General features: G+C 39.1%; 1 protein-coding gene across 1 annotated transcript; it reads right to left on the bottom strand.

Annotated features, from left to right (window-relative positions):
- si:ch211-236d3.4 (protein FAM107B) lies at positions 1 to 27,329 on the bottom strand. Its single transcript, XM_017712196.2, has 4 exons — positions 27,068 to 27,329; positions 14,734 to 14,965; positions 3,293 to 3,443; positions 1 to 3,144 (listed from the first exon to the last, which is right to left on the bottom strand). Exons 1-4 carry the CDS (start codon positions 27,141 to 27,143, stop codon positions 3,028 to 3,030), a joined length of 576 nt encoding a protein of 191 aa, XP_017567685.1. The 5' UTR covers positions 27,144 to 27,329; the 3' UTR covers positions 1 to 3,027.

Genomic DNA, 27,329 nt, shown 5'->3' with positions numbered 1-27,329 from the left:
TTACAATATTAGTCCAAGTTTATTTTTATATAAAGTTATAACACTTCTTTTGTCCTTTTACAGCAAAGTATATGTGCCTTCCCTTGTTGATTTAAAGCTACTGAAATGTTATGAAAACAAAAAAACAAAAACGATAACGACATGAAATCAGAATGCCAATACGAACACATGTCAGATTTGTCATATTGATTGTTATTTTAAATGGCTTTCGAGATCATTAGAGGCAAAAACCAATTATACAATCGTATGCAAAGGTTTAGGCACCCCGGTTATATTATGTGTTATGAAAATAAGCACACAGTCTATGCAGAGGACATACTTCTGCATAATTTAATACACAATTACTGTTTATTTGATGGATTGAACACATCGAAAAAATAATAAACATAAAATATGGCCTGTGCAAAAATTTCAGCACATTCTGTTTTATGTAAAATGTTTGTAGAAAATGCCATATTTGGTTCTCTGTGGAGAAACTTATGCTCACAAATCAACAGGAGCGTGACCTGGCCGGGGGCATAGAAACTCTTGCACACAACTGTATTTGTGCTTTAAAACCCATAATGTGTCAATCAAACAATTCTGATAAGCGCTACTAAAATATTGACAAGGTATCAGAAACAAATGAAGAAGAAGTCAGTTTGATCAGTGTGAGCTTCTACCAGTGATTGAGTAATTAACGATTGTAATTAACGGCTGGAAAATACATCTTTCTCACTCTCCTCTCACACGTACACACACACACACACACGCACACACATAAACACACACACACACACATGCTCGCAAGCGCTCCATATGCAGCTATGCGTTACAGTTTTCAGCCATCTAGGATGATAAAGAACACACCTTGCGTAATATTGATTGAAATGCAGTAACAGTCAGGGCTGCTTGCTCTCACAAAGGCACTGGAAAGAGCAGAGATGAACAAAACAGCTCCACCCTGTCTCTACAAAAAATACATTCTTCTGTTTTTCCTGCTGTAAAGTGATAAGCATTGTGCAATAGCAAGACCCTCACTGATTCATTGTGGTATCACAGTAACGATTAGGTTTATCTCAGCCCATGTCAACTTATAGTGGACAAGTTTTGCACATACATGATACATGCGCTTTCATTCTTCTTATATAATGGTGAAATAAACAGTTTTAAAAGAAAAAGTGGCTTGTGCTGATAGTTATGTATTTTTATGAAGATGGTTGTATTACTTTACAATGGCAAGACTATTGCCAATTAATTAGCACAGCAAAAGTCCGATTTTCTCAGCACTTGTCAGTTCTTAGTAGACAGATATGTACAGTAATGTGCAAAAGTCAGATAATGTTTATTTCCTTTGAAAACAGCCATTGAGTACCAGTTATCATTTTCCGAGGCGATAGGATTGAGGAGACTTGATATAAAGTCAGCATAAGAAGTTGGATTAAGTTAATATAGATGGTCACGCTTTATTTACAGATGATTCACAGATGATTACGGAGCCCTGCTGATGACATCCTGTATAAATCTAAAATATTGCATGGCTACAACTTAGTAAGGCATGGAAACAGGATAACTAATTTGTGGCCACAATTTAGTAAGGCGTGGGAGCGAGACTTTGTAAAGCATGATCTTATTCACGTCTTACTACGTTATGGCCACGACTGAATTATCTCATTCCCACACCTTACTAAGTTATAGCCACGTATTAGGATCTCATTCCCACAAGTTAATAATGTGTAGCCAGGCACTGAAGTTGAGTTTAGGTTTGAGGTTAGATTTAATAGAATCTATCACACTCAACTTCAAGTTCAGTTGAATGTAATAGATATTTAGTTGAATGTTGCTTAAAGACAGCCTGATTATCTATAAATCATCTACAGTGGACCATCAAAATAAAGTGTGACCAAAATAAGTTAAATGAATGGGCAGTTTTCAAAACTTGACTTGCAACCAAACAACCATGCTAGACCTGGTAGACCATCAAAAACTGTCCACCTCAGATAAAATGCACTTTAATGGTTGAAAGAGAGGAGAAAATCAAGCTCCACTCTTGCTTCAGATCTGGAAACATCTACATTTTCTGTTCATCCTTCCACTTTCAGAAGACAACTCAACAGCATGGGTCTGAAAGGATATGTAGCTGCCAAGAAGCCCTTACTGAGAAATGGATAAAGGAAGAATCAAACAAATAAGTTGTTGGTGTTCTCAGAACAATAGACTGGCCACCCCAAAGTCCAGACCTCATTGAATGGGTTTGGGATTACTTGGATTGTGAAAAGCAACAAGGGCCACCAACTTCTAAGACTTTGGAGGTGTAGCAAAATATCCCTGCAGAAACTGAAAGCAAGTCTCCCAAAACCAGTGGACTCTGTAATAATGGGAAAAAGTGCACACATTAAATGCTAAAAAACTTGACCTTATATTTAGTTGTTGATTCTGCAAAATGAGTAACTTGTACTTAATGGTCATTTTGACTGAAGGGTGGTCTCTGGCCTTTGCACAGTACACCAGTTTCATTCATATTAGTGGGTCTGATTGGATGCAAAAGTGACCTGTGCCGATTGTTTTTACATAGTTGGTATTGTGTTACCTTACATAGGTGTTAATGTGTTTTCATGTTTATGGGACTTGCTGTATACTTGCCAGTTGTGAGACCAATGATTTGCATTAATACTGATAGAGTTTTCAGACTGCCTGTACATAAAGATATTAGAGGTTAATAAAAGACACTTCTGCCTTTGCACCTCTCTGTCAAACCAGTGGCTCTCTGGAACCCTGGTCACTCCATCTGACACCGTCCGCCATTCACACTCACAATGTCTTCTGAAAGTTCATCTCTGGAGAAAAGGAAAGCCTCTCTTGCTTTCTTGATGAGTCACATTCCTGTGTCCTTGTTTCTGAATATTTTGAATCTTTTCAGGGGTGAGTGTGAGTGTTTAGTCCAGTGGAGCCAGGTTTGAGTGAGACAGAGAGAGCTAGAGAGAAGCTTTGTAGATGGCTGCGGTCGATCTCTATGTTATTAGCTCATATCTATGAGCATCTTCCACTCTACACCTCCTTCTCCCCAGAGCTTGTGAATGATGTCCTTCTCAGGTTCTCTTTGACCTTGATGAACTCTGGAGTGCTGCGGGAGCATTCCTCCTGCCGTTCCTGCTCCCGCTCCAGCTGTAAAACACGTGAAACATTTATTATAGATCACTTGTATAATGGATTCTTGTATACAAGCTGCTTTCTACTGGTAGCCCTTGTGTTCATATTGCCCACACATTATAACCTCAATATCTTTATAAGAGGTATAGTGAACAGACAGGACCTCCTCTAGTTTTTTGTGCCTCTTGAGGAGCTCCTGCTCCAATGGGGAGATCTTCCGCCTGGCCTCCTCCTCCAGCTTCCTCTGTTTGATCATCTGCTCCCTTTTCCTCTGCTCCAACACGCGCTGGAGCTCTGGCTTATTCTCCACACCCCTATCAGGGAGAGAGTAGAGTTATGCTGAAGCAAGACTGTGTGGAATATTCTCTGTGCATGAGAAGGACTAGAATGCAATTGAAAGGCATACAGTGGAATGGACTAGAATGGAAGACGGTGGTATTAAGACAATATGTTGCATGGCATAATTAGCAATGGAAGTAGTAACAAGTAGTAATCATGGTGAACAAGAAGGAGCTTCCTAAAGTTCTCAGGGACAATATTATTAAACAGAACTTTAATGGAAGGAGATACAGAGCCATATGAAGACCTTAAACATCCCTGTGAGTCCAGCTAGTCCAGTAATTTGCAATAAGAAGGTTAATAGAACCTAAAATAATCATTTCCATGCAAGATTTCTCACAGACTAATGTTAAGGAAGGTAAGAGAGGAGCCAGCAGTCAATGAAGCTATGGAGAAACAAGAATAGAGTGAATTACTGGCAGATATTAGAGGAAAAATGAATCCCAACAACTAAGAAAGAGAAGAAGATGGATGTTTTTTCAAGACAACAACCTCATGCAGCCAAAATAAGACTAAAAGACTGGTTTCTAAAAGAAAGTGAAGGTGCTTGCCTGGCCTAGCCAACCTCCCGAGTCCAAAAATGTTGAAATTTATGAGGATTTTAAAACAGAGGTACCCTTGTAAACTTGGAGAACTGAAGACCAAGGGGACGACACTGAACCACAATGATGCAAAAAGCTACTTGTTGCTATTGATGTCTCAAAGCTGTTATTGTAACAACTGCTTTGCAAGAACTAATATATTATTAATGTGTGGTACTTTTTTTAAGGAAAAAAAACATCTCATGTTAATGAAAACAACTTTTGGTTCACATTGGCAAAGGCAGTCAAAAGACTTCGTATGTGTATATTTGGAAGTATAGAAAAGTTTCTCAATGCTTGTTTACTCTCACTGCAGAATGGAATGGTGTCTGACACATGGTGATATATGGATTTTACGTATGACATATTTCCCTTATGCCCAACTTATATGAAGTTGGCCATTTTCAAACATGTATTTCAGTCATATATTAACATATATTGGCATATATTTGTATCATATTTATTTAACAATGTAGAGTAATGAATCATATGTGGGTGATATATAGTACTTATATATCGCTGTTGTGGGAAGAAAACCTTGTAAACCTTGTAACCAGTAGATGGCACTCTAGTCATGCTTTGAGCAATGGAGGCATTAGCAAATCCTTGTGGCATCAGTGTGGCACCATGACTGCTGTATTTCAGTTACTTAGAAACACAGTTATCTGGGGAATTTAGTTATTTGTTAAAAAATACTGATAATTCAACATGAGTTTAACAGAGAGTGCATCGGTTTTGAATGCTGGGACTCAAATCCACTGAGGTTGATTTGGTGGGTGTGTTCGTCATTACATCAGACTGGAGTAGTCACATCCAAACACACCAAAACCCACCTGCATGATTTCTTTGCCGACTCTGATGTCTGAATACGTCAATAGGATCTTCAAGACCAGACCTCCATGGGATTAGACAACATCCGGAAACATGCTTGCACCTACACAACCCTCCCTCGCTGACTGCTAATTAAATTAGGTGTGAGTCTGTTTCCTCCATGGGGAGGTGGCATCACAAGTGCGGAGAAGTGGGAAAGCTGTGTGGTGTGTGCGTGTGCGAGTGTGTTTGTGTGTGCCACATTATAATTAGCATCCCTTCTAATTTATGTGGTGTCCATCAAAACCGGGGAGACATGGCAGCAGAAACAAACAAACAAACAAAGCAGCGATTAATGAGGTGAGCTGGAAACACATCCGCTCCCATACACCCTCCCTGAACTCCCATCCCTTCCAGAGCTCATAGTATAAAGATCATTCTACTGAACTGTTCAAAGTCAGAGATGAAAACTTGTCAGTTTCTAACTCGTGACTTGGACTTTGGGCTAATGTCCTTTTGCTTTGAGTGCCTTGAACCTTCATTTTCTTGAATTTATTAAAATAAATAACTAAACATTCCATTTTGTCACCAACAAAACAATCATTCATCATCATCACAAACACTACCGAAACGTTATCAAATCTTTTGGTACAGTCTTAGAAAAGATGGTTCTACATAGGTTCTTTAGTAAAGACTATGGATCTATATAGAACCATGAACACTCAAAGAACTATTTGCATGCTTAAAAGATTCTTGGTGAAAATGTTCTTCTGGAGAATGTGTTGTACATGGTTCTACATAGAACCTTTTCTGAAAATGGTTCTATAAAGCACTAATACGGGTAATTCTATTGTTATGTTACAGTATCTATTTTTTGGTGCTACATAAAACCATTTTTTAATATTTCAATATATATTATCATATTGGGAACTGTTATTCTATAATAGCTATTGTCCTAAGTAAAGTTGCCATGGTGACTAAACAGATTTCAGATAGACGGCCCCTGGCTTTTAACTCATTCCCAAGACCACCAAGAAGGGAAATGACGCTATATCAGTGTGAATTCTGAGACTTATACACACAACTCAGCAATTCGGTACTTTAATGCACAAAAAATCGCCTTCACAGTAAATTTAGAGAAATATCTGACAGACTGCTGTCACAACTCACAGATGTGGTTGCTATGGGAATAAGAGAAGATGACAAAAGAGCATGTCTGAGAGACGGCCCCTGGCTTTTAACTCATTTCCTCACTCACACACTGTTTAGCAGACTGAAGATTTTCCACAAGGGGGCACTATTAGCATAAAAAAAGCTTTTCTTTCCTCAGATCAATGAAAGTGTCTGCATGTCTTTGCTACAAATCACACAATGAACTTTGCAAGCAGTTTAGCTGAGTGCAAATGTTACAACTTACCCTATAGGTGAGGGGCACATTGTACACTGAGGGGCTCACTGTAACATTGTGTTTTTCAAACATGATTACAATTCCATGTTGTTTAAACCTGATTAGCTTTATAATCTAAATGTATATAAATATATGCATTAAAATGAATAGGAATAGTGAAAAGAGGCAGCGTAAGGCACAGAAATATGTATTTGTGACCACAAATCACAGCCAGAGCTGTAAATATCAACAGGATAAAATAGAAATAAATTGGATTTACATGATGGATGTTGCAAATAAAATGTGTGCATAAAAACACTTCAAAAATAAACTGTTTTCAATATATATATTTACTTTGGAAGATTTAGGCTGCCGTGTGCCTGGCCAGCTCTCACTGTGAGTTATTGAGAAACTTCAAAATGACATTATATTAAGACCGTTAAGAAGGCAAATGAAGCTATATCAGTGTGACTTCTGAGACTTATACACACAACTCAGCAATTCGGTACTTTAGTGCACAAAAAACTGCCTTCACACTGAATTTAGAGAAATATCTGTCAGACTGCTGTCAAAACTCACAGATGTGGTTGCTATGGGAATAAGAGAAGATGACAAAATAGCATGTCCTACTTAAATTTGTTTAACTACATATAAAAATCCATGTTATATTTTAACCCGGATTAGGTTGTGCCCATTGTCTCCCATGTAATGGGGGGGGCTACCGCAGCACTGGCTATTTGTAGGACTTGCGTGCAAAACACACACACGGCACTGTCTATCGACCACTTCCTTCTGTAATCCACACACCGCATCTGTTTTCATTCAAGGTCCAGAGCAAGAATAAACCCGTTAAACAAGAAACATCACTACCCCGTTTATGTCCGTTGCTCCCTTTTCTGTCTCCTTCACTTTCACAGTTTTTTCCACTGTGCCTTTAAGACTGGTATATGTAATAGAGCTCTTTTCTGATTGGCTGCCCTGTATTGTGCCACATTCAAAAAGCAGTCTGGGCTGAAACACTCCTTATAACTTCAGTAGAAATGGGCGGGGCTAAACTGATATATAGGAGGATATATAGCTGCTGTGGGAGCAAAACCTTGCATATCCATTTTTGTTGTTCTAGTTTTTATATCATTTGAAAATGCCTGTTGTCCTTTATAAAGCAAATAATGCCAGTACAGCATGGTGCAAAAGTCAGAGACCACTACTTATTCATTTAACTTCCAGTCAAAGCAGCCAGTTATTAATTTTTTCAGAGGATGGTTCTGAGGAGATCAGATCCAGTTGCATAGGAAAGTGAAAAGTGCAAAAGCTGGAGTTGAAAAAAAATGAAAAGATTTAGAGAAAGTTGGTGTCCGGACAACCACCTGCAAGACCTGGTAGACCATCAAAACTGCCCCTTCAGGTAAACAGACCTTAAAGCTTTCATCTTTAAGAGAGAGGAGAAAATCACACTCCGCTCTTGTTTCAGATCTGAATACATCCACAGGTGTTTCAGTCCATCCTTCCGCTGTGAGAAGACAACCCGACACTATGAGTCTGAAAGGATGTGTAGCTGTCAAGAAGCCTTTACTGCGAAAAGTAAACAGAAAAAAACAAGCTGAACATGCAAATCAGACAAAGAAGCTGCTTTTTGTCTAAGAACCCTGGACTGACCATATCAGAGTCCATACCTCAACATCATTGAATGTGTTTACTGAGAAGCAGAAAATGCAACCAAGTTCTGAGAAAAACTGAACTTTGGGCGTGTGGAAAAATATCCCTGCAGATGCTGTAATATTACAGAGGCTGTCATTTTCAGCTGAATACATATTACTGATTTTTTAGCTTTTACTTCATGTCCAGTGGTCTCTGACTTTTGCACACTACTGTACGGACAGTGTGATTGACAGCATTGCCCTCTTTTCTGCATAGTTGTTGTCAGTGTTGTTTTTTTTTTATTTTTGTCTTCTGTTTCCTGTGTACACTAAAGACCCAGTGTGTCTCCGGGGTGTATAAACGCTTATCTAGAGAGGGTTAGAGAAGAGAGATAGACGCCATTCAGCCAGTGACCCAGTTCTTCTGCCACTCAGGCCTCGGACTATAAACTGTTGCTGTTATCTCCCTCTTTCTCTCTGCTGTCAATCTCTTTCTGTCCCTGCGGAGTGCCCTCTGTGGATGGACTGTCCTCTCTGAGGCCTTTCAGGGCCAAAACAACTACAGTGTCCAAACAGATACCTGCCTAATGACAACTTTGGCACTGCGCCAGCTCACTTTTATACAGCTCCTGGCACATCACACAAACACACACAGTACCTCTCCCACTCACTGTAATAAAACCCTTTATTAAACAGTGCCACTCCTGAGCTGCCTCCGTCTCTTTATATTCCCATTAACACACATCCTAGTGCCAATATTAAAGGAATAACTTGGGGGGGGGAATCAAGCTGAGTGGGGTTGTTCTTTAGTCTTGTACTTAAATTATGAGGCTAATGTAGCTGTGCATTAAAAAGGTTGACTTAAACTTGCTTAATTCAAATGTGTATACTGGCTCCATATCGCTGCCTTCGGAAGAAAACCTTGTATCTCCAGAATTAGAACTTTCCAGGAGACACTGTAGTTTTAATGCAAGTCAAAGGAACCAGACATCTTTCCAAGTCATTTTGGGCCATTTCTTTTGCTCCGTTCATCGTGAAATTTACAAACAATGTAAAGGGCAACAGGTCCTTTGAAATTATGTCAATAACTGAAAAATAACAAAAATGGCGATACAAGTTTTTCTTCCGACAGCAGCGATATGAATGTATTGCATTCAAATCGACATAATGACTTTGTGTAAATACTTAATTGACTTAGTTTAAATTATTGTACGTATTTCATTTGAGTGGAACTGAATTATGTCCATTCAACCTCTATTTTTTTAAAGTGTAGGCATAAAAATTTGGCCATTTCCTTTGATCAGTAATGGACAGTCATTAGTCAGCGATGTAAATATCAATTACAAACTGGATGGGTCTGGTTCGGAAATCTGATTGGCTGAGCCAAGTTCAAAGCTGTCATCAAATGTTTGATTTGAATTTTGTCTATTTTATTGTCCATAGAAGTGCTAGTTCTCTTGGTGCTAGTTCTCTTGTAGTTAATTATCATGAGCTATTCTAACTATATTGTGTGTGCAATATCCACATTTGCCCACTGAGTAAACCACCTCCTCAGCATGGTTGTGCAAACTATGGCTTAGTTCTAGTGTTTGTGGTAGATGTATTTCCAACAGGTAATTTGAACACTAGAAAATGAATCTGAATGTCTGTAAACAAAAGGCCTCATTTCAGTTTGAAGCTAAAGTTTCATATGTAAATCCAGTTTTAACCTGTTACCTGTTGAAAGTAACTAGTCAGACCACAAATACCTTTGGATTTAGAGGCTGTAACATATTCTGGCTCCGCCCACCTCCTCTCTCCAACGTTCAACCTCACTGGACTCATGATTACTGCCCCCACCTTCGCTCACCTGGTCCTCATCAGCCCTTGGCTTTAAAAACTCTGTTGTGACTTTCAGTCATTATCTTGTATGTTGCAGGTTTCTGAGCCATGCTCTGTTGTACCCATTCTTGCCTTCTGGTTTTTGAACTCTGCCTGTACTTTTGGGATTCGTGATCTCCTTTTCTACCTTGTCCTGTTTACTGGTTTTGGACTTAGACAGTCTGTTTTCCCTTTGCATGCCCTGTGATTGTATCCAGTACAGGCTGAGGCAGCTCCTTCTGTCTCCTCTGCCTTTGCATCTTAAACATATTTCCCTTTTTAGAATGAACCGGTTAACTCGCACAAACAACATCGACCCTTACCTTTAGTTAATAACCCTGTTTTGAAACCTGTGACAGCAACTACATGCAAAATCCTGCTGGTGTGGTTTCATGCATGAGATTTGTCTCTTATGATGAACAAAATGTGCTACTTGTGTGCTGATAGCGCCCCCTTGTGGAGGAAATGAACAATACATTACATAACAATACATCCTACACTGCATGAATTTTGCCTAGGACTACCTTTTAGCAATATCTGCAAAAATATCATATACAGCCTTGTACATAATAAGTCTATTTGAGATAATGTAATAACTTGACACACACAGAGACAAGAGGGTTTGCGTAATTTGAGCATGAATAGAAGTATTAGCTTCTATTATTTCAACCCTGCCTCATTGCTCCAGTGCAACTCTCAATAAGAAAACTTTCGGTTTCTTTTTTGCTAAATTTGAAGGTGAAAATTGTGTGACTTTGAATTGACTATAAATGAACTACATATTAAAAAATAAATGGCGCTAGATGCCTTGAGCTATGTCTATCTCTTGCTCCTATTCACAACTGTTTTAATGCCCCTTATTAATTATAGCAAGTACTGACACTTAAGTAAAGAGGAGAGCCTTATTGAGCTGACTCAACCCCAGCCTGCAAATTGCTCTTTGCTGGCCTGGACCGTAAATAGCACTCAAGAGACTCCTTTAATCGGGTAGTCCATGGTAGTTGTTGTGTTATAGAAATGCTACCTAAGCATTGCAGAGCCGCATGATCTGTTTAGGACAAGGGCCTCCGGCCCGAGCGAATTTGCACAACACAGGACCGGCCCAGGGAGTGGACAGTGGGAAAGAGAGAAAAGGCTGAACAGAGCCACTGTCCTTCCAAGTGCTCTTGTCTGGCTGACTGGGGGCCTTTAAAACCCTCCTTAAAGTAGCTATGACAGAGCAGAATGGCAGGAGAGAGGGGATAAAGCTGCCTCTGTTGGCCAGTTGGAGGAGCATTTGTTGCCCTGGTCCCCGCACAGGGGGGACAGTGTATTCTGAACGTTCCGCTTTAGCTGCTAACTGCCATCAGAGGCTTTGGGAGGGGAGGCATTGTAGCTGCCAGTTACCAGGCAACTATGAGACTTGTATTCAGAGTGCTTATTCAGAAAAGTATTCCTGAACTCTTGGAGAGACCAAGAGGAGAAACAAAGCAGAGTCTTTCTGGACTTACTTCAGCAACAGACTTGCATGGTATTTTTATCATTTGATTTTGTCTGAATTCAAAAAAATGTAATTCCACTTATAAATAGGAGCATAATTATCCACTTATCATCTACCTATCTAGCTGTAATTATCTATCTTCAGCCAGTGTTGCAAGAGAAACTTGTTTTTGAGTGATTTTGGCCTGCACTGTGGAAAGTGTAACAGGGCAGAAGCTGATTTAAAGTGTTTTTAACACCGACTATCATTTTTTACAACGTGGTAAAACAGGTTAAACGTCTCAAAAACAAAGGCTCTTAAATGCTTCTGGCTTGGATGTAAAGTTTGGGTACAGAAGAGAGCCTGAAGGATTTGAACACAAGAGCAGCCGTTTATTGTATTGATACATCTCTATATAGTATTCAAAAGCTTCGTCTTTCTTTATAGCCACAAATATTGTAGCCTAAATGCATTTTTACAGCAATGACCTTTGGATACAACACAAGAGCAGTATCTGCCTAGCTGCTCCCAGAGTGGTCCTCCTCATGTTCAGCTCCCAAAGCTCCTCATCCCTCTACTCTCTGTGGCTCAACTGACCTCGACATTGAGGACCTGAGTGTTGCTCTCATTGCTGCTTTCCAGGTTTAAAAAAAGCATGATTTCTCCAAATACAATAGCTCAACAAAATAAATAAAAGCTATCAATAAACATCAAACTGCAGCTGTGATGCTGAGACATACAGTGATCATTCTAATTCACGCTTAGCGTCTATGTGATTCATGAAAGCTGTATTTGAATGAGAGAGCAGTAACAGCACACAAGTAGCTGGGTTTTCAGCCTATTAATAGGCTGTTGCCGTCTACTGGATATATCTTGATCTACAGTAATGACCGTACTTAAAATGATGAATAAGGAAAAAATGATTAATTTTATGGTATTTGAGGACTTTTGCAAATATTATAATAATGAGCATGCTTAAAATGATGATTAAGATAAACATTATTGATTTTAAGGTAGGTATTTTAAGACTTTCACAAATACTACAGTAATATACATACTTAAAATGATGATTATCATAAATATTATTGATTATAAGGTGAGTATTTGAGGACTTCCTCAATTAATACAGGAATATATTTAAAATGATAATAACATAAACATGATTGATTATAAGGTGAGAATTTGAGGACTTTCTCAAATAATACAGTAATATACATACTTAAAATGATTAACATAAATATTGATTTTAAAGTGAATATTTTCTCAAGTCATACAGTAATATACATATTTAAAATGATGATTAACATACATATTATTGATTTTAAGGTAAATCTCTCGAACACTACAGTAATGAACATACTTAAAATGAAAAAATTAACATAAACACTATTGATATTAAGGAGAGTATTTGAGGGCTTTCTAGCAGAATACAGTAATGAGCACACTAAAAATGATAAATTAAGATAAATATTTAAAGTCTTTCTCAAATACCACAGTAATCAACATGCTTAAAATGATGGCTAATGTCAATATTACAGATTTTAAGGAGAGTATTTGAGGACAATCGCAAATAATACTGTAACGAACATGCTTAAAATGATGGCTAACGTAAATATTATTGGTTTTAAGGAGAGTATTTGAGGACTCTCGATAATACCAACATGTACTCGAAGCCAGTAAAATGCTGCTCGGACCAGCTCTAGTATAGAACCTTTGTGGTTCTTTAAACTTCAGGAGAATTTCACTATTTTTTCAATATTTCGGCGTAGTCAAAAGGTTAAGGTGTAAACAACGTCTATCAGAGCAGTTCGGTGTGAAATACTCTGTTCTAGAGAAACTTATTGTGTCCGAATTGCTCAGAGTGGTCCAGTTATTTCAATCGGTGAAGCTGTACTGACATTTGTAGCTCCATATCCTGTGTATGCGGGTTTGTATATGTGTGTGGGGGTCTTCCTTTTGTATATGCAGCTGTACTGGGAGAAGCATGTGCCCCCCACTGAGCTCGGCTCGGATTCTGAAACAGCTGCTCAAACTGAATCAGCTCAGAGGGTCGTATCTTCACTCTCAGATCACTAAGTAAGGGGCTTTCCCTCGTAATTATAATGCCTATAATGCTCAGCATGTACTGAAGCACTTTGGAGCTTCTAAGTAAGCGCACCGGATGTTTACTTCTTTAGTGATCTGTTGCGTGACATACAGTAGAATTAGAGAAATTTCAGCTTTTAGGTCAGTTTATGTGCAGCTTGAATTACGCATGTAATCTGTAAAGAGCTGGCGTAAAGATACAGAGAAGGAAAATGAGAATGCAAGTAAACATGTCTGTGTATCTGTCATTATCTATAATGTGTGGGGGTCAAATAATGCATACGTTTGGGGGGGGGGGGCATATGATGCACATGTTTCTATCTGCATCAATCTATTCAGTGTGTTGATATTATTTCATAGCTTATAAACAGCTTAAGCAATCTTAAAACTCATGTCAGATGGTGCATCCACACATCAATGGAAAACATATTAAAACAGATTAAACAGATTAAACTAGCATTTGTACTTGGACACTCATATAAACATTTGTCCTCGAACTGAATGTGATACATATTTAAAAAAATAAATAAACATAACTGTATTACATTATTATAACATGCTTTTCTTGGGGTCACACCATTGGCTCACCAAGGTGAACCATGACTAAAATGGACTTTTTTCAATATTTGTGAAAGGGCTGTTGATCTTGGCATTGGACCATGAAGGTCACTTAAGACCGTCTTGTTGATGCAATACCCAGCTCATTCTTTCTGAAAAGCACGTCAGAATAAAAGTCCTTTCTTGTCGGTTGCGTCCTGTGACATTTGAGGAAATCAGAAATTGCAGGCAAACGTTGGCGAGCAGCTGAATACATTTTAATGCTGTGCTATGGTTTTAAAGGTTTTAAACATAAAATCAGGCAAATGTTTAAATCAGAATTTTGTATGTATAACAAAATGATACGTTTTAGGTTGCTTAAACTTCATGTATGGTTGGATGGTCACACCCGCTGACGCTTGTAGTACTTTTGGAGGACTAAATGCATGAAATCATTATTTTTTTTGCATTAAAAATGTTTTCAACATGAGGTATTATAGAATTATGAGACATGTTATGTACTTAGTCAATTATTAAAGAGCAACATCAAGTTTGGAAACAGAAATCATATCCCTTTTGTTTGTGCATTTGTCTAATAAGGCTGCAACAAATAATCTGTAAAGTCAACTAGTCACTAATGTTTTGTTTGCCTAAAAACGAAAGCACTATAAAAGACTCAATAATGTTCATATGATACATGGTCATTCTGACAGATTGCAGTACTCTAAAGGAAGTGTAGGGGGCAGTCTGAATCTGAATGATGACAGTACATAAATGGGGCACGGTGAGAGGAAAGCACTGACTGTGTGATGGTTTGTTTAATCGATTATTTGAGGAATGGCCTATATATGAGTCAATTACAGAAAAAAAACATTGGTTTCAAACATAGCCCGATGCCTGTCCTCATACCGTTTGTGGTTCATGAGCAGCTCTCGGTGAAGCTCCTGGTGGCTTTTAGAGGCTTTCACTGGATTAATCAGCTTTTTAGGCTTGATGAGATCATCGTCCCCTTCCATATAATCCGGCTGCGGGGCGTAGCTGGCCACAGGGAGAATGTCCCTGTGTGGGTAATGCAGCGGGTCCCTGTGTGGCCCATCAGGCTGATGAGGCTGTTCCCATTGGATATCAGCATAAGCCGAGGCTGGAGAGAGAGAGAGAAAGAGAGAAAGAGAGACTTTATTAGATTATGCAATAATGTATGCAGTAGTGAGTCTGAGTTACACACACACACGTTTAAGCCGCTTATCCTTCTGGGTCGGGGGGGTGAGTGGGAGATACACCCTGGACAGGTCAATTAGAGCTACACTTTCAATTTAATTCAGCAAACATCTAAATATGGTCAAAAACAAGAAAAAACACCCCCACGCTAATGCTAATTTCTGCAGGTGGCCCTGTAGGATTCTGCTAGTATGTTAACGGCAAGCTACCAGAGAAGCACATGAAAACCTTTTGGCTTGTCAATGTTAAATGCAGACATTTGAAGTTTTTTTAAAAATACTTTGTTAAAGATATTTTTCTTTTAAAACTTGTTTTAAACATTAACATGTTAAAATTATGTAACAAAACTTTAAAAAGAACAAATAAAAATGAACTCAACATTACAGACGTGTATTTTTGTATTGATGAAATAATCAGAAGTTATTAAGGCTCTGAGAATTCCCAACTGAATGTGTGTAACTTGAGACAGGCATTCCTTAAGTTATGAACTGCACTGCATTTCAACTCATACAGTCAGCTTTGTGTCAGTGTGCTATGACGTGAGCTTTAAGTGAATGCAGTTCATAATACCATTTTCAAGAGGAGAGGATCACCAGATAGACATTAAGTAGATTAGGCCATATTTAATTATCTGCAACCACAGTAAGGATACAGACAACACATCCGGTGAGATATAAATACCCCATCTTGGTTACCAAGGCAGTTAAATAAAGAATAACATTATGTTTTGTGTATGGATCATTTTACTAAAATGTTTCGAGGACAGAGATCAAAACCCACTAACTTGGACCTTAGACTAAAATCCTTTTGCTTTGAGTGACCCTGTGCCTTAATAATGTTATTAAATGATTGAATATTCCATTTTATCACAATAACACAATCATTAAACCACTGAAACTTCAGTAAATGTAGTGACAGTTTTTACAGAATTTTGAGCATAACTAGAGACATTATGAAGAAGGATGAATGGGTTTATAGGGAAAGTCCCAGCCTTCAAAAAAAATAAGACCAAGTTGGCTTGCAGGTAAGACACAAGTGGGAAAAGTCCCCCTTTGTTGTGGAAATCTGCACAAGTGCAGCAGCCAGAACAACCTAAGAAAAACATGCTGTTTGTGCTTTACTTAAGCCAGTTTGTCAGATTTGATCAGTTTTGAATGGTAATTCTACCTTCAGTTTAGTTTTTCCCATTCCAAGAGATGTGTTTGGTCTGGAAATAACTGCCCAGTGGCATTGCCAAGATAGTCACTGAGTGAAAAGACTTTCCAGTAAGGATATATCATCATATCTAGCAAACACAGCTTTGATCAGTAAACAAAATTTTCAATATTTTTCATGAAAAATATACAGAAAAGATTTACTTAATTGTCTTTTTAGTAGAGACAGTTCTTAATATTACACTGATTTTGAGACTTTGGGACACATTTACTTCAAAACAATGGGATCTAACTGCTCACCATGTGGCCATGAGGGACAGGGATGCAGTCTCAGTTCCTGCTCTAAAATGCAGGGGCGTGACTAAAGTAAGGCTCTGCCTACAGACTACAGCTCTTTAGCTGCATTGATTTCCACAGGGTCCCTAACTCAGGCTGATAAATACCTTCATTTGTAACGTTCATCATGATCAAACATGAAGCAACAAATGTTTTTAAGAGACATGCAGGGACTGATGAGTAAACTTTCCTGAAACTTTCTGTGAAGTGATAAATACTTCCTACGCAGTTCCCTTCCAATGAAACCTTTTTACTCCACATGGTTTGAAATCACCCTTTAAATATCTGAATTCCATGCGCCGTCCCTTTTTTAAATGGACCACTAGGGCGACTGGAATGCACCTTTTTTTTTCTGGTACTGAAAAGTAAACAGGGGACTGCAATTATGTTTTTAAGCTCCTCTAAATCTTCAACTTTTGAAATCTTATGAAATCTTCAACTTTACTTTAAAATGAATCCATAGCGCTGCTGTCAGAACAAAATCGTATCGCCATTATTGTCATTTTTCAGTTTTTGGCGTCATTTGAAAGTGCCTGTTGGCCTTTACATTGTGTATAAATTTCATGATGAATGAACCAAAAGAAATGGGCCAAAATAACTGGGACAAAACGTTCGGTTCCATTGACGTACATTAAAAGTAAAGTATGTTTTTTCCTTCTCCTGTAAAGTTACCATTTTGGAGATATATTTGGGTGCAATGGTCCATATTGTGTGTCAGCTCCTTTGTGTATATTGGTGCAAAATGTGGCCACTAGAGCATAAGTTTAGAACTGCAGACAGAAGCTGATGGGATAGAAAGGAAGGAAATCAGACTGTGAGTTGGCACAATGTGTATGTGAGAGAAAGAAAGACAGGAACAGAAGGAAAGATTGCTACAGAGGTAGCAGGTGAACAGTCAGCGTCTTAGGACTGTTTATATTCCTTTCTGGAGGAAATTCCTGAGATCCATTTCCTGCCTGCTGGAACCTGCAATTTGTACATCCAAACATCAGACCTCTAACGAGCCACACGCTACCTGACTGTCATTACAGACTGCTGCTGCCTTATAAGAAAGCACTAACTGGAACTAAAGAATTCCACCTGCATAATTAAATGGTTGAGACGTAAACAAAGTCATTCAGAGTGGTTTGATGTGAAATGTTTTCTTCTTGAGAAACTTGAGTCGCAAATGTTCACAGTTATGGTGATAGGAACCAGACGTCTGATGCATTTAATCCCACTGAGAGGTATTTACTGCCAAAACTATGACCTAAAATACATTTTAATCCATTTATTTCAATCCGTTCACAGCAGAGAGGTGCATACGAGGCGTTCTGATGCAAAATAGTCCCAAAAGAAAACTTATTTGTTCAGATTTCCCACTATATTACCATCATCAACATTACATTTAGAAACTCGAATGAAGCTGCAGTTACATTAGCCTTATATCTCCAGCACAAAATAAGAAGCAAACCTTAGGCCACAAACTTGTCTTGGTTGATTAACTACATTTGAAGTAAGGAGAACTTTATGCAAATTTGGTTTTGTGCAGACAAATCACTTTAATGCAGGCAAATTTTAATTTAATACAAATTTAAATCCAGGTCCTCAACTAAAATATGAATGGGCCTACTGGTGCACTTGACTCTGCTGAACTGAAAGTTCACTGGAATTTTCCCTGATGCTTCTGACAGACAGCCCAGTACTTGCCCTTTTCGTGAAGGAACCCAACAGGCCCCAGAACACTGCAGACTCCTTCGCCCCTTTATGAATGGAAAGATTAAAGGTGAAGCGATCCTTAACAGAGTGACAGTGGAAAAAGATCAGGTGTCATATTCTCCAAGGCCGGATCGGAACAATGGCAGGGTTTGAGGAGGAACCAGAGACCATCTCCACTATTCAATATTAAAACCAGCATCACAATAGACTCCAAATCAGCAGTGCCTCCAAATCAGAGCAGAGTAGAGGAGGAGGAGGAGGATGGAAATGGATGAGAAAATATGTCTTAGAAACAAAAAGTAATGTTGTAATGTTAAGTGATCCACTCGTAATAAGTTATATGTAGCCAAGTTTAGCTGTTTAGGATCATGACCAGTAGGTGGCATTTGTGAATTGTGAGTGGTGATTGTCCCCTGGCTGGAGACCTTGGCTACAACTCAAGAGGTCATGGGATCCACTTAGCTACTGCCATTGAATCATTGAGAAAAAGACATAAATGAAAAAATGCTCTGTCAGGGTCAATGGAAGTCCTGACCACTGAAGAACAGCGTAAAAGGGACCTCACAAAGTATGTAGAGAATCAGATGGACTAAAGTCTGTAACTGTAGAACTACAAAATGCACCTATTTAGTAAATGCAGCTGATAACATGGACAATGAGCGTAGAAACAAGTATAATATCTTAATGTTGTGCCTGATTGCATGATATATATATATAATAATAGAACTTAAAGTGGACCAGGGCTGATCCAGCAGGACAAAAATTTCTGACTTGTGTCAAATGTGGCATCCTAGGACAAGACCCATTCTACTCTCAGTGTTTGTCTATTGAAACTGCAAGGCTACGTGTTTAATTTTATTCACCTGTTAGTAACGGATGTGGCTGAAACACCTGACCTCAAAAATTAGGAGGTGTGCCCCAATACTTTTGTCTATATAGAGTATGTAAATATACATTGATGTACATTGCACATTTATTATATATTTTGGATATAAGGACAGATATGCACATAGAAATTTCATTCATATTGTTAAGCTATATCTGTTAAGCATCCATTGAAAGTGTCAAATAAGATTCCATAATCTCTGGAATGTAACAACTTTAATCCATTTGTAGAAGCAAAGTAAAAACAGTGTCAATTGCAGTGTAACATCAGTGTAGCCATCTGTGGCCGACATCACTGACAGGTAGCTGGATCACACCTCCTTATTTTCTAACTGTAAGCTTAGGAACTTTGGTTCACTTAGGGCCACATAGGTTTGGTTAAGGTCAGGGCAAATGGGTGAATGATTTCTTGTTTCAGAAAAGTGTTTATAAGATTTACTGGACATTTATTAGGGCCTGACAGATGGGTTGATATGAAAGGAATAATTTGGCAAAAAGTCAAATTTACCCCCTTTCCATTTAAATGTAGTCAATCAGCCAAGAAATGTTTGGAGTCCAAATTTGGCTTCTTCATTGTAAAACAGGAGCTATAAATCTAACATTGCTAACAGACACTAGAACTCAATAGACACCCAAAAAGCCCAAATTGTTTCTTCAAAAATGCATCCCCAAAACAGGCTTGTCAATGTGGTTGAAGTTGTGCACAGCCTTTTCAGGTCTTATTGATTCTAGCTCAGCACTCTTGCTTCTGAGGTGTTTTGTGAATACCGACTCTAATGTCTAGCCCAAGCGGAAGCCCACAGATTGATTAATTTTCATATGATCATGTAAAAAAATGCTTTCCAGCACCACCAGTACACCATCTGAGCATGCAGTCTGTAAAAATCAAATGGATCTATTAGCAGCAATGGAATACAGAATATAAAACCATGGTTTTATTAGTATATAAGCACTTGTAGCTATAAATTGTTGTTTTCGTTAGATTAGGATAATCCCTTCATATCTAGCATAGGGAGCAGGTCCTCTTCCAACAAAGGCTGCCATTATGTGCTGCCGTATTTCTATAGTGGCCCAGAAAGAACAAACCAAACATGAATGTTTATCATCATCAAATAAGTGAAAACATGAAGAATCAAAATGAAATTGGAACAGATGACGATAGAAAACAAGGATAAACACTGGTGTGGCCTTTCTGAAATTTTCCGTGTGATGCCAAAGTTGCCAATTTTCTGTTGGATAGTCAATTTAGCATACCAATCTACCTGATGGCCACTGTAGGTTCTACTACATGCTTGGAAAGGGAGGGGTGAGGAAGGGGTATTCAGTTGGTTGCAATCTGTAACCTCATGGCTAGAAGACACTAAATAGAATTAAGAACCATTTGTCACTGTGAAATTAGACCTCTGCATTTAGCCCATCTGTGCAGTGAAACACCCACATACATGCAGACTAGTGAACACACACACTAGGGGCCAGTGAGCAGCCCTATCCACAGCAAACAGGCAGCAATTGGGGGTTAGGTGCCTTACTCAAGGCTACCTCAGTCATGGACTGTCAGCCAAGGGGATTGAACTGGCAACCTTCTGGTTGCAGGGCTGGTTCCCTAACCTCCAGCCCATGACTGCCCCATCTTACATATTGCACTGTTAAGCCTGCACTCATCTTTCATGAGGGAAGACATGCCATCCATGGAAGGCTGCGGCACGGCTTTATCAATTTAACAAGCATGACATTGGGTAAGAAATGAAAGATCAGCCTCACGCTGCTACAGAATGTTTTAAATCCAGACAACATATCAGGGCCGATTCAGGACATGGACTGATGTGAGAACTTGTAATTGTTTTTATCATTTTTAAAGCTGTAGCTGACTGTTTTCAGACATTTACATTTTCCAACTTGATTGAGAATCGTGATAGATGGAAACTATCAGTGAGTGATGATACTGTCATCAGTCAGTTGAAGCCTATTAGGCATGTTATAATTTATGTGATAGATGCACGAGCTTAATGTATAAGAGAATACATTATATTATACAAAATATACTTTTTCTGATGTAGATTACATGGGCAGTGATTAGGTTGAGTGGCATGAATGGAATGTGGTTTCTCTCAGGTGGGGCTGACAGGCTCATACATTGCAATAAGCGCTCATGGTGAGTGACCTGCTGACTGTGTATGTGTGTATGAGTGAGAAGAGTTTATGAGATGGGGTAAAAGAAGGAGCGAGAGAGGAAAAAAAGAAGAAGAGAACCAAGTAACTAGATCTTCCAGTGTATTGACTGTTCTTCTGCAGCAGGATCCATGTTCGCATTGATTAGATATCTATGACATGCAGGGCAGAGCCAGAGAGCTTTCTACATCTGATCTGAAAGTTAATATCCTCCCATTTTATGGCCAAAATGTGTTTAGCTGCTTCCCTGATGACCTTGTGAGTCATTTAACATGTTCAGTAGAGAAAGACCTGGCCAGACTGAGTCTATTTCCGGGAATAGCTTAATTCAATTCCTATTCTTTGCGATTCTGAACCACAGGTAGCGCCCTGACCTCCACATATTTGTAACCAATATCTTTCTGGGAGGGAAACTGGCAAAAATGTGTTGGGTGTTTCGTCTGGTCAGAGGAAAGAAGACAAGGAAAGTTGGTGGTGGAATGAGGAAGTCCAGGAGAGTATTCAGAAGAAGAAGGCAGCTAAGAAAAAGTGGGATAACCAGAGAGATGAATGAAGTAGGCAGGAGTACCGTGAGGCTAGTCGCATAGCAAAAAGAATGGTGGCAAAGGCAAAGGCTCAGGCCTATGATGAGCTGTATGAGAGGCTGGACAGTAAAGAAGGAGTAAAGGACTTGTATCGTTTGGCTAAACAGAGAGATAGAGCTGGAAAGGATGTACAGCAGGTTAGGCTGATAGAGAGGGAAATGTACTAGTGAGTGAACAGAGAGTGTTGAGTAGATGGAAGGAGCACTTTGAAGAACTAATGAATGAGGAAAACGAGAGAGAGAGGAGGACAATGGGGGGAGAGATAGTGGATCAGGAAGTGTGATGTGTGACAGACGGATAGCAGCAAGAGTGAAAGGGAAGGTTTACAAGACAGTAGTGCGTCCTGCTATGATGTATGGTTTGGAGACTGTGGCTCTGTCTAAAAGACAGGAGGCTGAGCTGGAGGTGGCAGAGATGAAGATGCTGAGATTTTCGTTGGGAGTGACAAGGCTGGACAAGATTAGAAATGAGCAGATCAGAGGGACAGTGAAGGTGGAGCAGTTTGGAGATAAAGCCAGAGAGGCCAGGTTGAGATGGTTTGGACATGTGTTGAGGAGGAATAGTGGATATATTGGTCAAAGAATGTTGGAGATGGAGCTGCCGGGTAGAAGGAGAAGAGGTAGACCTCAGAGAAGGTTTATGGATGTAGTGAAGGTGGACATGGAGATGGTTGGTGTAAAAGTAGAGGAGGCAGTGGATAGGGCAAGATGGAGGCAGATGATCCCTAAAGGGATCAGCCGAAAGAAGAGGATCTTTCTGGGAGGGAGCTTTAAGAGGTGTTAAGTACATTTGGATGCCTGGTTCCAATCACTGTGAACAGTTCTATCTATAATTTTGTGAGAATGTTGCATTTTCAAAACACAACATATGCAGGCATGCTGGTCTGTGCTGTTTTTTCTAGCAGGGTTGACACCGTAAGACTCACCACCTCACCAAAATACCCCAAACAAACCAGCAATCTTTGTCAGTTGTGGAAGTTTACTGGCTTTTGCAGTTATGGGCAATGTGTATAGCTGGTGGTGGTATAATACAATATAACCGTGTTGAAGTTTAACAGTAGATTTATTTTCATGTGCCATTTCATATTTTTTGCACATTTCATGTTAAAAGTGTGTTATCACATGACAAAACATACTTACACGTGACATGTTCACATGTGAAAAAAACTCTTTATTCATGTGTATATATGTAAACATGTGGTTTAAGCTAAATTCACATGTGAAATACTGTGACTTTCCTTTAAGCTTTGTTTGTGCAGGGAGATTCACTTGAAAGAGGCCCCAGATATTCAGTAATAACTCTTACTAGGATGAACCAATTTGAGCTAAACAAAATGCAGTGAGCTCCTCAGTATATGGAGCTCCGAGCAAGCCAGGATGCCCCTGCCGGAGCGTTGAGGTAGGCGCCGGACAGCCGTCGTGACGTTTAACCACCGTTTGCAACTTCCAGGTGCATAACCCCAGTACCCCTTCATGTGTCTGGCAGAAAACAGAGATCACTTCCAGTTTCACATGTAATGCAATCGATTACACATATGTCAAAGTATGTAGCGTATTTTTTTGGTATTTGATTGCTTCCTTCTAATAGGAGTTACAGCAGAATATTCAGGGCCTCTTTCGAGTGAATCACCCTGTAGCTTTCATGCACCAACATGGAGGATATTTCACAAGACAACACAAACTGCTGAAGGCTAGCACGACTCCAGCTTTAGTGGTTGCCACTACTTCCTTGTAATTGATAAGTTACTGGGACAATAAACCAATTATGACTCTGAGTCTGATTAAACGTGTTTTACTGTCATTTACTGCCATCAGTGCTGTGTGTAAGAAGTGATTATTTAGTACAGTGTTATATCACTCCTGTCTCATTCGCTGCCACACGGGCCTATAAAGCTTCTTTTCTGAAGCAGTTTATTTTATTTCCTCCTCCATTTGTATACAAACAGAGCTCTGGCTGTTGTCATGGCAACATCAGGGTTCTCTGGGGATGTCCAGAATTGCTGTTCTCCCATGTGGGGGAGGAAATGGGGTGGGGGAAAGTGTGTGTGTGTTTGTGCATTTGTGTGTGTGTGTGTGTTCGTGTTGGTGTGTAAAGGGGATGGGGGGCCATTTTCCCATAATCCACACTGAATGCTGACCCTTGGCAAACCACAGGCCTGAGACTGGAGCTTGGACAAGGCATTAGCATTAGAAAAGCTGATCAAGAACCAAGCCAACGGCATCTATAGACACGCATAACATGCTTAGCAAAACATAAATAGAATAAAATATTTGGCGTTTTTGTAAGTAAAGCGCAGCTTTAAGTGCCTCTTGAAGTGAATGACTCTGGTCTGACATTAGGACCTCTAACCTAAAGTGATATTTGTTCCATTTCTAAGGGCTTCTATGAAAAACTTATAAGGCAGTAGCCTAGTGGCCTGCAGGACCTCCATAAGTCCCAGGTTCAAGTCCCCACCTAGGCAACAATGCCATGTTAAACCAATAAGGGTCCTTGGGCAAGACTCTTAACATTGCATTCACCTACTATTGCAACTTGACAATGGTTTGTTGGTCTACCTGCCAACATCATTTATTAGTTCTTTTAAAGATGTCCTCAGGTTAAGAATTATGGAAAAGTATGCATGAAAATGATCACCTTTGAGGACATTGAAATCTTATCCATACACAGCGCCCTGCGTTCTTAAGTAGGCCTCTGTTTTATAAGCCCAAGATGCTTCATACCACTGTTACAAATATAATGTCTATCATTTTAGTTTTAGTGGTCTTATGCTAATGTGATGTGATATTGTCTAGCAAATGCTCACATAAACTGTTAATAAAGTATTTCTTTCTAAATACTGTTGAATGCTTATGCATGTCTAATGAAGCCCCTTTTTTTAATGACAGGACAAGGCAGTCTGAGTGGCGTGTTGCTGTAAGGTGTGTTAGTACTGACAGCACTGCTTCAGATGGCTGTGCAAATATGCACAGGGTGGTTTATTAGAGGCCACCCGTGGCCAGCCAGAGCAACGTACGTGAACCTTGTGCTTTTTTCTGCAAAAGTAAACACTGAACTAGTGGAAAATTAAAGCAACAATTGGGAAAGAAGGTCCTTTGTCAACATAAAGCACAGGGAGGCTCCAAATGTGTTTGAGTCTAGAAAAATGCTGCATGTCTTTACTGCTAAAACTTTTACTTTAATGAAATCTTGTCTTAGCTTTAGTGTAAAAACTCTCTCCCGTATTCTCTGGTGTACAATGTACCCTGAATTATGTGGGTAGAAGGCAGTTTGAGCAGGAGTGCATGGTCAACCATGCATTGAAGATTTCATTTTTTTAAACCTAAGACTTTAATGATTAACTCTTAGGTGATCTCTAAAGAGCTTAGTGGCACAGTGGCCCAAAATGGAGAGGAACAAAAGTAATCTGAGACGCAGAGCCTGCATATGCACTTTCAGGTTTTACTCAATCTCTTTTACATGCTCTCTCTCTCTCTTTCTCTTTCTCTTTCTCTCTTATTGAACTGCACAGATTTCCGATTTCTCTACAGGCCATAATGGGTTTTAGAGCAATGCCATAGAAGAACCACTTTTGGTTCCCTGAGGAACCTTTCAGTGGATGGTCCTGTAAAGAATGAGTTTTGGAAGCAAAGTGTGAAGAACTTTTCTACAGTTTAACTCCTTAAGCTCCTAGGCTTATTACCTCTGAAGGCTTATCATTCAGTAACTACACTGCTTGACATATTCTTAATGGAATGTTTTGGCAAAATATTAAATTTACATAGTAGTCCATTGACCTCAGATGTAGTCAATGAACTGTGACTGTTTGATGTCCATATTTTGTCTATATATACATATATCATATATATGACTTAATTTGAAAATGCATGTTGCTCCATTCATTGAGCGTAAATTATTGATAATTAGGCAAAAAGAAATGGCACAAAATTACTTGGAAAAATACCGTTATAATACGTATAATACGTTTCCATTGACCTACATTAAAAAAGTATGTTTTGCCTTTTCCTGTAAAGTCACTATTTTGGAGATATGAGGTTTTGTTTTAATGTGTATAGTAAAGTTATTTAGAACAGAAAATGCTGACATAATCTAGCATCAATATATGCATGTATGTGACAGGCAGTCAAATTTTTGGGGATGTAGTTACAGGAAAAATTTGGGTGACTAATGATTTCTAGTGTTTGTTAGGAATGTTAGCCTTGTAGCTCCAGTTCTGAACTAAAGAAACAAAATTTGGACGCCAAACATTTCTTGGCTGAGAAACGTCATCTGAGATAAGGCGGAAAATTGTGTTTGATTTTTCAATGAGATTTTCCTTTAATTATAGAAGTGTTCAATAAAAAATTGGACCTGTCAGTGGATTCTGGACAAGGGGTTAAAGATTACTGACATTATTTAAAAATTCCATCCCAGTTAGAGACCCCACATCCTAAATTTGTCTAGTGTTTATACCAAAACAGTCATAATGTGTTTACAAGGCCATTTTTCCTGTCTTTATCCCTTAGATGTAAACAAGTTGTTTTTGTTTCTGTGCTTTTAAAACGGATTAATGTAAATGAGCTCTATTCTGATTGGCTACTCTGTATTTTGCAATATTTAAAAAGTTTAACTCTTCTTATTGCCTTAATGTGAATGGGCAGAGCTGAACTGCTGTAGGCTGAATAGGCAAATATATTTTATTTTGCTTTTGAATCTTCACATCCATATATGGACTGTATTTCCTGGAAAGTGAACAGTATGTTTCAAAACTTAGTCATCAAACTCTTTAGTTCCAAAAAAGTGAGAAAAGTTTGGTTTTCCATGATATGAGCCCTTTAAACATTTCTGGCTGTACATACAACTCAAGAGCCATTGAGGAACCCTAATGTCTAGGAGTGCATAGACTATACTATCCTTGTTCATGAGATCCTTTCCTATTTGAGTCCAGAGGGAATTTCATTGAGATGTTTGTTTGAAAACACTTCTCTGAATAACTTCTGCAATCCCAGCATAACGCATAGTCAAACTGAAGAGTCTGCTTTCACTGACTGTGGCTGAAACGGTACATGAAGTCCTGGTACAGCCTCTTAACACTGGACAAATGGACACACATAGCACACGGTCACTCTGAAAGCTCTGACTCAAACGTTTTCACCATTTGCCACATTTAGTCTAATAGCAGTGAATGCGAGGTTTGTGTTGTGGTGCAATGGCTTTTCTTACCTGATTTAACCAGCACATCTCTGGGTCTGCTGGGTGGGCTGTCAGCGTACAGACTGTGTCCTAATCTCTGATCCATTCTGCTGCTGCGTCTGCGGGAGTGTGTGAGTGTGGTGCTCGGAGACTCTACATGTTCTGGTTATGAGTGTGTGTGTGTGTGTGTGTGTGTGTGTGCATGTGTGTGTGTGTGTGTGTGTGTGCTCTACTGCGCTGCTCACACACTCACGCCTCTATTCTGTTCCCCTCAGATGTAAACAGTCACATG

This window comes from Pygocentrus nattereri, chromosome 21 (assembly GCF_015220715.1).
Source record: "Pygocentrus nattereri isolate fPygNat1 chromosome 21, fPygNat1.pri, whole genome shotgun sequence".
NCBI classification, from domain to species: domain Eukaryota; kingdom Metazoa; phylum Chordata; class Actinopteri; order Characiformes; family Serrasalmidae; genus Pygocentrus; species Pygocentrus nattereri.
Note: the sequence above shows the minus strand (reverse complement) of the source record. Positions and strands in the feature narration are given on the sequence as shown.